Here is a 12666-nt window from a genome sequence, read left to right as displayed (position 1 = left end):
CAATTGTATTTCAGTAGTTTATTTTGGAGAAATAAAGCAGTGCAAAATAGGCCAACCAAAATTCAGAAGGTAGCCAGGGAAAATAAATTCTTATTCAATGTTATAACTAGGAAACAGCATACAGACATTTTAACTGGATCCAACACTCTGATTCACGTAAACAGTTAGTTTGAAAGGTCTCGTGTTACTAAACCATATTAAGCATCGCTTCTTTTCCTCCCACCACCACCCATTACATTTTTTCCATTTTAATAAAGGAAGCAAATGGCAAATCTATAAACATTCCACCCACCAGTTACACAAGAGTACCATACAAAAATACACACTGGTGGGTTCCTTCCTGAGGGCATCTTTGTTTTACTTGAAACATAAAAAGATCTCAAAAAAACCTTTAGATGTCTATTTTATTTCAGTCTTGGCTCTAGGAAAGGTTTGGTCAATCATGAACATTGTTATAAGTCCATAACTACGGTTGTCCTCCTCACTCCCACCCCTGCCACCTGGGACCTACAACATGCAGTAAATAAAATGCTGCAATTATTCAGCAGTCTCAATGCATACTAGGGTTATGACAGGTGCCCAATTCAGAATTGATTTGTACACAAATCCAGGAACCTTGCTGTATTCGTGTTTCATACAAATCTGACTCCAAAGACAAATGACATTCCTTATGGAACAGTCTTGTAGAATTTAACAGAAATTGATAGCCCCTCCCCCCAATAAAACCCTATAGAAAGGTTAAGAGTGATTTTTACAGGAACCTATAGGACTTCTCCATGAGGGATGGCCACCACCATATGGCAGTGAGCATTTTTCAAATGGTTTGGCTCACTCCTCCCTCCCTGTCTTCCTGCTCTGGCTACCTCCACTATCCTAAGGTTGTGTTACATCCCCTACCTGCTCCTTCCCTCCACACTGGCTATCAGATACTAGAATAGTTGACGCTACGGTGTTATGGTGATGCATGCTCTATAAATGCTTAACATAGAAAAACATGGAATTGTTACATCCCAGAGCTTAACTAAGGTGACGCTTTCGTAATAGCATCTCCGTGAACATATTTTAGGGATTTCTTAAAGATGGAAAGGCCGTGAGCCCCATAAAAATAATGTGTATGCTTGAAACCTGCTTTTACAGCATTGACTGATTCAGTTACTTCCGATTTAGTGTTCACGATTGACAAAAGCTGCAGGAAATTGAAAAGGACAGAAGATGCTGCCATGTTGCAGGAAGAGAACATACATTTTAGTTTTGCTACGGTATCTCAACTGTAATGTATGATCAGCCTGTGCTACAGTTCACAAACGAGTACACCCACTACTCTTGTAATTTACCTGCCTAGCCTCCTCTGGCAGTCCCAGACAGTAACAGTCTCTAAATCAGAAAAACTGTCACAAATCATAACCTACACAAAACCCCGCTCGCTCCAATTTTGCTCATGTTCAATCACTGTTGAGAGCAATGATTTATGCATAGCCGTGTATTAATGGAGAATAGTGGCTACAAATCTGAATTACACATGTATTTACAGGATGTGCAAGGCTGGTGTACTACTCTGTGAAAGTAAAAATGGATCCATTTGCTAGCCCTCTAGCAAAGCATTCCTATGCTTTGCCTGAGTGAAATGGAAGCACAATTATTTTCTCGGCTAAAGAATAAGCTTTAGGGTCTCATGGCCAGTCAAAAGTACAAAGAGCAGTGTTTTATCTACCAAGACACACAACTTCCACTAGTAGTATTCATCCTTTGCTTTTAAAACTCAAGCCTTGCTGGATCAGAAAAGATTCTTTACTGCCATGGTAGCATTCTTGTGGCAAAATACAATTTGAAGCTTCCTTTATCTTAAACAACTCGGTTCAAGGAAGAGAACCCCCGAGTTGGAACTGTAGTCTCCACCTCAGTTTTAAACAGGAGGGCAGCTGCAATCTGTTTTGAGCCATCAAATAAGGTGCAGCCCTACTGCCCGCAGCAAGTTGCCAATGAAGCTCTGGGCACACCTATTCTGCTGATACTGAAGCTTTTTTAAATGTTCTTTTCAAGGGTCCAGCTGGAAAGAGGGAATGGGAAGTACTCTGGAAAGGTGAAAATCTCTAGCATTGTCACGCACGCCATGTCAACTATAATTCTTTCCGGTTCCATGAGGTCTGATTTTAAAATGTTGGTCACTGGTGATTACAAATAAAATCTAAAACGAAACGCAAAAGCAACCCTCCACATTAAGGTCTAGTGTTAAAAACACAAGCATGTGCAAGCTCACTACAGATTTGCAACTGGAATCTGAAGAAATGTATCCGGATCATTTTTCTTCCCCACTCCTTTTCAGATAATTTCATCAACAAATCGTGTTAAATCAATAGAAATTTGTTACAGCCTGCTCTGATTCTAGGACCGTGATTTGACTCCCCACGGCTTTTCCTCAGTCCATGGTGTTGTCTGGCTATTGAGAGGAAGCTTTTGTTGCCAACGTGGCAACGCAATGCTGCTGAAAGCTGGGGGACACTGCAGAGTTGCAGCCTAGTCTCTGGTGCTGCAGCTTTACTGAGCTGTTGGTCTCACTTTCCACAATCCAGGAGGAGTCTTTTCCCACCACGCTTCGGCAGCCTGTACTAGCACAGCATGTCCGCTCCCCTACTATGCCGCCGGTCTGCTCAGCCAGGAGTTTGCTGAGGTTTAGCTGGGTCACCTCCGGTGTCTGGCCCTGCAGGACAGCAGCTATGTGGTTCAGGAGGTCTGTGAAGAACTCTGCAACACCCTCATAACCTGAGAAAGAGAGAAAAGCAATGCCATCAATTCCATCTTTCCATTTCACTGGCCTTGTGTACAAGTCTCCCTTCTCTTACCCCTTTCCCTGCACACGCACACACACACACAAAAAAGTGGCCTTTATTTTTCTGGGCACCATTTGGTGCACACAACTAATTGCAGAAGACAGACACCTGACTGCACCCTCAAATAAGCTAGTTAAACATCTACATGCTAATTAACTGCAGAAGCCAAACTCCACCTCCCACACCCCGCAAATAGATATTGGGTTGATGCTCTTAAAAAATGGCTCCCCTCATTACTTTATTTCTAGTTATGTAGGGTTACCATCCGTCCGTATTTCCCCGGACATGTCCGGCTTTTGCGTCTCTAAATAGCCGTCCGGGAGGAATTGGTAACAAGGTTAAAATGTCCGGGTTTTTTTTCTCCCTCGCCTCCCTCCCTCCCTTCCATGCAGAGTGCGGCTGCTGATTGGGCGGCTGGGCCGATTGAACCGCTCCCATTGGCCTCCAGCAGCCAGAGCCCTCCCCTGCTCCCCCCTCCCTCTGCCTGCAGCCCTGTGTAACACACAAACCGACCCACCGGGCAGCGTGTTTTGCAAACACATGGAGCCAGAATGGTAAGGGGAGTCGGGGGGGGGGGGCAGTCAGGGAGTGGGGGAGTGTTGGATGGGTCCCCGGCCTCCACCTGCCACCTCTCCTCCACGGGGTCCCCCCTCCCTGCCTGCCTCTCCCTTGCCTGCTTGTACTGCCAGAGCCAGCAACAACTGCTGTCTGCTGCCCCCGGGTCCTAGCGTCCCCCATCCACTAATGGGAAGACAGGCTGCCCTTACCCTGCCCTTCCACCCTAGCCCTGAGCCTCTCCAACGCCCCAAACCCCTCAGCCCCAGCCCTCATCCCCCCGCACCCTAATCCTCTGCCCCAGCCCTGAGCCTCCTCCTGCATCATGAACCCCTCATCTTCAGCCCCAACCCTCATCCCCCCGCACCCTAATCATCTGCCCCAGCCCTGAGCCTCCTCCTGCATCATGAACCCCTCATCCCCAGCCCCAGCCAGAGCCCTCATCCCCCCACACCCTAATCCTCTGCTCCATCCCTGATCCCCCTCCTGCATCATGAACCCCTCATCCTCAGACCCACAGCCCTCACCCCTGCATCCCCTCCTATCCCCAAACTCCCTCCCAAACCCCCTCCCCCCTTCCCACACACCCCCTCCTGCCCTCAAGCTCCCTCCCAAAGCCTGCACCCCCTCCCTTTGCACCGCCTCCCACCCCCAAACTCCATCCCAGAGCCTGTACCCCTCACCCCCTCCTGCACACCCACCCCCTGCCCCAGCCCGGAGCCTGCACCCAGTACCCAAACTCTATCCCAGAACCTGCACCCTGCACCCCTCCTGCACCCTAACCCCCAGCCCAGGACCTGCACCCCAGACCTCCTCCCCCCACCCAACCCCCCTCCCAGAGCCTTAGGCGGGGGGGGGGGGGGTTCTGGGCACCACCAAAATTTCTACAACCCTGCCACCCATGTGAGTGGATAAGGGTCGGGGCAGTCAGGGGACAGGTAGGGTCCTAGGGGGGGCAGTTAGGGTGGGGGGTTCTCAGCAGGGCGCAGTCAGGGGACAAGAAGCAGGGGGGGTTGGGGTTCTGAGGGGGGCAGTCAGGGGGTGGGAAGTGGGAGGGAGTGGATGGGGGCGGGGCTAGGGCGGGGCTCCCCCCCCCAATGTCCTCTTTTTTGATTGTGGAAATATGGTAACCCTAAATTATGATGTTCCTAAGGAAAAATTATTCAGCAACCAGAGATAATCTGGTCTGGTTGATCGTAAAGCCTCATGAGGGACTAAAACAACAAGGTGTTTGTAAAAGTTGTAGCAAAGAGACTCTAGTAAGTTCCCCTTACTTCGCTGTAGAATTTAAATTAACTTTTGTTTAAATATTTTGATGAGGTGACTTGTGTTTCTCTCTCAATTCAAGCTCTGGTTTCTGCTTCTCCCAAGTTGTTTGTTTTTATATCTTATCATCTGTCCTCAATTCCACTTTTACCCCTAAATTGCAGACTATTTGGGACAACCTTAACAAACTCTTGTCATCTGATTTCCAAATCTTCCTCTGAAGACTCCTTCTAAAGTACAATTGCCCTGAGGGGCTGATTTAAGGCACCCTCTAGAAATTCCTCAAACGAACCCCATCTGCAGGTATTTCACAGAGCAATTGGCCTGGCCTTACAAACTACAGAAAATGCACTTTGTGAACTTTCAATTCATGCTTGTCTAACCTAATCCAATGAGGTCTTTATATCATGCACCCCTCTGCGATACTGTGTGCCAGTGTTAGGGCAACGCTAAAGCCAAATCAACAGGGCAATATTATTTAGAAACAAATCTTTCATTTCAATCCTGAAACCTGGCAAGCAATTACTCAAACCAATATTGGTCTAATGGTTGGGAGTGGGAGGGGGCAAAATACTGAAATTTAAGAATTGTCCGTGCATGGGAATGATTCCTTTGTTCTGAAAGATTCCAAAAGATTTACATTACACAGTTTAACAGAAACACCATTATGGTTTTCTGAGTAAATAAAATTGGCCAAATCCTGGGAGATTACTTAGATTATAAACTCTTTGGGAAAGGGTCTGTTCTTTTTGTTCTGTGTTTGTACAGCGCCTAGCACAATCAGGTCCTGGTTCATGACTGTTTCTTTATATTCTATAAAAGAAGAAAAAGAAAGAAATAGCATTGAACACTTAGTATCTTGAATGTCAGCTGCAGGTGGTCAGAACCTTTATTTCAATTGTAGGCTCTTGGGAGCAGGGTCTATATATGTTTGTACAATGCCTAGCACCGAGTCAGTAGGTGGTACTGTAACATTATTATTATAATAAGATCAAGGATTTGGACTAATTATGTAAGAAGTATATCTATCAAATACATGACATTTAAAAAAGGCTATATACATATTTTAATGATCACTAGGCTACTGTGTAAATAACTAATATTTTTTAAAATTTCATTTGAAACCCATTCCCAGGCCACTGTGAAATCAGAGCAAAGAGAGCATGAACGAAGTAAATATATATTTAAAAACATCTGTAATCGTGTGGGTACAAGGTAGAGCAGGACAAGGAGGGAAAACTCAAATATTTATATTTTTAATCTCCTTCCCCTTTAAAAAACACCTTATCAGAATAAAAATACTACTACAGACTGAAAAATGTATGCTAAAATCAGAATCTAAACAGGGGTACTTTTGTGATTTTAAGGTGTATTTATAAACAATGTGTGAATCAATTAACTGTTACTTATATAGTGCCTTTTTAAAATTTTAGTGATGACTACAGGTACAAATTTTCATATGCTCCTTTGATAATGCAATTAGTGTGCTGTTCATGGTCTAAGATGGTAGCTTTTAAAATTCAGTTTTCTTAGCAACTTGGAGACCATTAAAAAAAAATTCAACCCACTTAAAAATGACAAAGTGCCAGGCCACCAACACTAACCATCACTATCTATTCATCAGCCAGGGTCTAGCTAAGACTGTTAGAATCACAGGAGTCATGGAATCCCCAAGCTCTCTCACGAAGAGTTGGCCTTCTAAGATTTCTTGCTTATGTAAACCCTTCCCCCAGGATTAGCCTTTAAATCTACTCTGTGTGCTTCAAACGCCCTGGGAATAAGCCATCTCCATAGTAACAGCTTTAATGTGCAGAGAACAGATCCATAGTTCCTTGGGGTGTTTTGGACATGCTCAGTGAGAACAAAATCAGACCTATTAGAACTGCACAAGGGAAACTCACAATGAAGTTGCTCTTAATGCTTTATGGCCATAGGACAGAGACAGTGATTAACTCCTGGTAGCAGCATGAGAGAACCCTGCACACGGTCACAGTCAGGTTGTTGGGTGCTGTTCACTGACACTGCTGCTGCAGCTATTTTGACAAGACAACTGGGGGAAAGGATTGCACATTTACATTCAGGAGATCAAGTGGAAGGATGATTTAATTAAGTTTGAAGAAATTTTAAGCAGCTGGGATGGGGTTTACATTGCATCAAGGAATAGTGGCAGGACATACTTTTCATAAGCCTCTAAGTGGGTGCCACTCCCTTGAAATCCATTCCAATCAATGTAGTTGCATCTGCTTACATGAGGTCTGAATTTGGCACTGTGTGGGAACGGAATGAAAATACTGGGTGTAAGTGGATAATATCAGTGTCACCTCATTGAATTGAGTATAAGAAGGAAGTCCACACAGAACTAGAGATGGGGCTGAACCAGGAATTCAAGTCCCCGGTCCTGAACTTTGGGGGCGTTCAGATTCAGATCTAGATTTGGAGACCAAGGCTCGTCTCCGCACAGCTCTGGGAAATGATTAATATTCCCAAGCTAATACTGCAAATGCTGTGGGCCTGCTTTTTAAAAGGGCACCTTCACTCATGCATATTCAGTTGAGTACCCATTTTTTGTGTGCAGTCACCTAAGCACACAGGAGAGGATAGTCACTGCCTTGTTCACACACACAAAAACCATATGTATCCAGATAGAACTGACACACTCAACCCCTGCCTAATGCACATGGAGTCTACACCTTGCATGTGCAGGTGATAATGCACAAGAGTATGCACAAAATTCCACAGAGGCAAGCAGAAGCCAAGTTAAGGCAACACGGAAAATCAAGCCGTTTGAAACCTTTTGCACCTTACCAGTTGCTCCAGATCAGGAGACCATAAAAACCACATGCTACCTGACTATTGGCTAGTATTAAAGATCTCCATGTGTAATCACAGCCAAGTCCAATCCAACCAGTTTTCTGCAGCACAGGATAGACAGTAGGCAACATTCATCTTTTAAATTTGCTGAGAGAGGGACTGTTACTAAGTGGAGCAGGTGACAGATGAGGTACCCCTACGGATATATCTTCTCCCAACTGGTTACGCTAAATCAGTCCCGAGATCACAGCACTGGCTTGGGGAAGTGACAGATTTAAATGAACTTTGAATCTGGTTGCAGCAGCAGCAGGAACCAGGTCTGGGGATGGACTGACACAGGCTTTGGCCTGGCCAATCGCATCCTGCCATCTGTGATTATACTGAGGAGGGTGTGAGCCCTTCTTAAAGGAACCCCACACACCTCCACTGAGTATGGATGGCCAGGTTTGGAAGCCACTACACTTGCATGGATCTTGCTTAGCCAAACTTGTATCCCCCACCAGCAAGTCAGGTAGATGGGACAGAAACTGCATCATAGAATCATAGGACTGGAAGGGACCTTGAGAGGTCATCTAGCAGGGTGGATAAAAATCAATGATTTTTAAAAAAATAAAATAAAATAAAAATCCGATTTTTTTGATAAAATGCTTTTTGAGGAAAAAACCTATCTAAAGATAGTTTTAATTAAGATACATTATGGCTCAAAGATATCTCATCATGGAATAGGGATTATAAATTCTAATTCTATAGTATGAGACAATATACTCATGTAATGTTTAAGAAAAGTTTTGTAAATTAGTTCCAATGGTTTAGAGACCCAATCTTATGGGGTTCCAGGGGCTTCTGTATAGTTTATTTAGGTTCATCTTTCGATCTACCCAATGGGACTAGAAGATACCATCAGAGATGCTTAGTTCTGCAGTTCTCAAACTGTGGATTTGTGTCTCCAGAGATAACATGCTTGTTAACAGCAAAAATGTTTTTAAATAAATAAATAAATAAATTAGAGAGGTGAGAAATAACAGACCTCCACCCTCTGCAAATTTGTGTACACAGAGTCAGTCCCTTACTTCTCTCTAAAAGTGCAAAGTTTCAAAAAGTTCAATGAATAGAAGATTGTTGGGAGTGGAATAGATCTGGACAAGGAGAAGAAGTCTGGAGATAAATGTGAGAAGGGAGGGTCAGGCAGCAGAAACAAAAGGGAAACTGTTTGAGCAGCATATTCCAGAAGTCTTGAGGTCTTTCTGAGTGTAGCCTTCATTGATTTGAGATCTACCATCCCATTCTCTCACTAGAAGGGAAAACCTATAATGGCAGCAGGCTGTAAAAGAGACCCAGTTTGGGAATAAGAACCATTCAAGAAATATATGTTTGCTGATGATGTTTTAAAGAAAGTCACACCAGTGAACTGGTGGAAGTCACTTAAGCACTTGGATTCAGAGACTGTTGAAGTGATAATCTCACTTTTAACAGCAGTAGCTTCTTATGCCGGAGTAGAAAGAATATTTTCTTCCTTTGGATTAATTCATTCCAAATTGAGAAATCATTTGGGACCTGAAAAGGCAGGAAAGCTTGTTTTTCTTTTCCAGATTATGAACAAATGGGGAAATGAAGGTGAAGACGACTGAGTTAGCTGCAGAAGCCAATATTTTAAGTTTCTCATGTTGACCTGGCTGACATAGTCGATTTAATTTTTGTTTAAAAAAAACCAAACAAATATTTCATTTAACTATTTTAATTAAAAACAATTTTAACAAAAACAAACCTGATTTTAAAAATCTTGAATGTTTAACTAAATTCAAAAAACCATATGCTTGTTTTGTTAAAATATTATATGTTTGCTGTTGAAGAAAAAAATCCAGAATACATAACATTGTTGTTTTAGTTAAATAAAACAATTTAAATGTCTGTCTGGTGATGTTCTCGTCCTAATACAACATGGCAAGAAAATCCTCCAAATATTAATGATTAACTTGTTGAATTGCAGATAGTTCACCTCCCAATGACTTCATAAATATCTGCTTCAGTTACCTTTGGTAAATGAAATAACCAAACAATCATTCATTTTGTGATATAGCTGTAAAACTAATCTGAAAAGTTTTCAAAATAAATTACTTTAAAAATGTATAGTGTGTACCTTCTAAGAATGAAATCTACATCTATCTCTGAGTTACGAAGAATACGTATCAAGGTTATACCAACCAACAAGAATGCACTTTTATGTAGAAATCCATGATTAAATCGAGTCTTCCTGACTAGTGATTTAAATCAAATCCACCCTGTTATCTAGTCCAGTCCCCTGCACTCATGACAGGACTAAGTATTATCTAGACCATTCCTGACAGGTGTTAGTCTAACCTGCCCGTAAAAATCTCCAATGATGGAGATTCTACAACCTCCCTAGGCAATTTATTCCAGTGTTTAACCATTGGTGGCATGAGGGGCTGATCTCCTCCATGAAACAGCTGAAGATTGGTGTCCAGCTTGATATTGTGAGATCCATCAGCTTCCTTCAATACTATTGACCAGGGGGTGTTGCTGACTCACTTGCAGACTGCAGTGCGGAGGAGTAAGACAGTTCTCAATGGCTCAATTCCTTCCTCAATGAGCACTCCCAGAAGGTAGAGCTGGGCAGTTGCTCTTCAACCCCAGGGGCATTGTCCAGTTCCATAGGGCTCCTTCTTGTCTCCACAATTGCTCAAAGTGTATACAAGGCTAATGGCTGGGCTGTGGGGCTCTCTATATTCTGAAGCCACCATGCTACAAGACTCCAGCTCACTTGAACAGCCAGTGCAGTCAAATGCGTTTCAGTGGCTAGGTGAGAGTGGGGCATGGATGAGAGCTAGCTGGCTAAATCAGGATAAGACTGGAGTGACATTCATAGATTGAGGAAAAGCAAATGGCAAGTGAGGATTATATCTGCCCTACCACGTGTGTCTGCCATTTGTGACTTAGGCTCACAATCTGGGGGTACTGTTGGATCCCCAGTTTGGTTAAATGATCCTAGCGCAGCAGTGCCCAGGGGGCTTTCCCCCTCCCCCCCAGCTACATCTGACCAGGAGACTGTGCCAGTTTGTTTTGGATGCGGTCAGTGTTACCATTATCTATGCCTTTGGCATTTCCAGATTTGAATGACTGCAGTGCATTCTATATGGGACTGCAACTTAAATCCACCTGGAAACTAAAGCTGCTGCTGAATGTGGCAGCCCAATTGTTTTAAAGAGAGATGAGCACACTACACCAGTGCTCCAGGATCTACACTGGCTGCCTGTAGGTTAAAGGCTGGAGTATTTGATCTTTCTTTTTTTTTTTTAAACATAAGGCCCTAAATAGGTTGGATCCTGCCTACCTACAAGACTCTCTCTCTCTCCTTGTAATACTGCCACCACTCTAGTAAAGTCAGCAGAGCTGCTTGAGAGCTGTACTGAAAGGGATCCAACAGAAAGGGCTGCTGGAAAGATGTCCTCTCTACGTGGTCTTAAACTTGGGCCTTCTTGGCTTGAAGCAATACCTTCAGGGCACTCTGCAAGGCCCATCTCTCCCTACCCAACCATTTGGGGAGGAAGCAGCAAGCTAAGGGCTGACGTCTGTGGGGAAAGAGTATTGTTTGAATTTGTTTTTATCGTGGTTGGCCATTTTCTTTAGCTCAGGGAAGTGGATTATTTTTGAATTTACCACATTTTTGACAAAGGCCCCTAGAGATCAGGACAGGTGTATAATTTCTTACAAATCTAAAATAAATACATGTTATAATACCAATGGTCAGCTGCACCTCCATACTGTCTGTAATGTTTGATAACAAATTTAAGAATATGAAACAAAAAAACGAGATAAAAAGTTACAGCGCTTCTCTGCTCTTTCAAAAGGGCAAGAAATTTACTTGCATCTTTGTCCAAAACACCTATTTACAGAGAATAGACTATTGATCCAAACCCCCTTCAAAGCACAAGCTATCATGCAGCTCAAAATGCAGGACACAAAGGGAATTTCTAATGCATAGCTCAAGATGCAACCTCATGCTGGAAGCACAACAAAGGAGAAATGGTGGGGTGCAGAGTGATTCCACGTGCTCCATGGATGTTTCTGCCCCAGTGAGGAAGCACTCCCCTCTTTAAACAGTTAGCTTGCATCCTAACCAGGATGCTCAACATTTTGGGAGGGGAGAGAGATTGAAGTTTAGTTGGTTAAAAGCACCACTGAAAATCCTAAGTGATTCTTCACACTCCGCTTTTTGCAAATCTTTTGTCATTTGTTTACGGATCACACGAACACCAGGAGGGGTGGCAAACACAGAGAAGGGCAAAACCAAGTTGTAAAATGTCCTGAAGAGCAGCTGGAGAATTGCAGATAACACGGGGAAAGTAGGTGTTTTTAAAGGAAGTCCTGTATCTATGGAGAGGAAAGACAACACAGATCCAATGGGAGGGGATCAAATCCGATAGTGATATTCATCACATTAAAGTGAGTTTATTTTCATCTAGACGCCTTAGTTCTACCTACTTCTCAGGGAGGTGAGGAAACAGGACTGAAAGATTAGGTTTGTGATAGGATCTCTATTTCAACAATCAAAAGAGAGGACGGGAGGAGCCCTGCCCCCGTCCTGCCCTAGCCCCGCCCCTGCCCCTTCCACTCCCTCCCACTTCCCGCCCCCCTCAGAACCCCCAACCCCCCCCCACTCCTTGTCCCCTGACTGCCCCCTCCTGGGACCCCTGCCCCTAACTGCCCCCCAGGATTCCACCCCCTACCTAAGCCTCCCTGCTCCTTGTCCCCTGACTGCCCCCTCCTGAGACCCTCCCCCCATCCTAACTGGCCCCCTAGGACCCTACCCATCCCCTGACTGCCCCAACCCTTATCCACCCCCCCACCCCCAGACAGACACCAGAGACTCCCACGCCCCATCCAACCACTCCCCACCCCCTGACAGCTCCCCCCCAGAACTCCCGACCCATCTAAACCCCTCTGCTCCCTGTCCCCTGACTGCCCCCCTGCTCCTAACTGCCCTCCAGAACCCCACCCCCTACCTAAGCCTCCCTGTTCCTTGTCCCCTAACTGCCCCCTCCTGAGATCCCCCCACCCTAACTGCCCCCCTAGAACCCTACCCCCTACCTGTATCCTGACTGCCCAAAACCTTACACCCCCAACCCCCAGACAGCCCCCCCCCAAACTCCCGACCCATCCAACCCTGCTCCCTGTCGCTTGACTGCCC

The 12666-nt window shown here is 44.6% G+C and overlaps 1 protein-coding gene across 8 annotated transcripts in view; it reads right to left on the bottom strand.

Annotated features, from left to right (window-relative positions):
* The window catches only part of ITPK1 (inositol-tetrakisphosphate 1-kinase), a 228884-nt gene continuing 216218 nt past the window's right edge, over positions 1–12666 (bottom strand). For 2 of the 8 annotated variants that reach the window (XM_065403550.1, XM_065403558.1), the window contains one exon: positions 1–2760. In XM_065403550.1, coding sequence (XP_065259622.1) covers positions 2438–2760 — 323 coding nt within the window. In that variant the 3' untranslated portion in view covers positions 1–2437. Of the gene's footprint in view, positions 2761–5073; positions 5463–6669; positions 6700–9190; positions 9492–11313; positions 11850–12666 lie in introns of those variants that run through there. The other 6 variants (XM_065403554.1, XM_065403553.1, XM_065403555.1 and 3 more) reach the window with 6 other exon arrangements.

This window comes from Emys orbicularis, chromosome 4 (assembly GCF_028017835.1).
Source record: "Emys orbicularis isolate rEmyOrb1 chromosome 4, rEmyOrb1.hap1, whole genome shotgun sequence".
NCBI lineage: Eukaryota > Metazoa > Chordata > Testudines > Emydidae > Emys > Emys orbicularis.
This window is presented reverse-complemented; position numbering and strand designations above follow the sequence as displayed.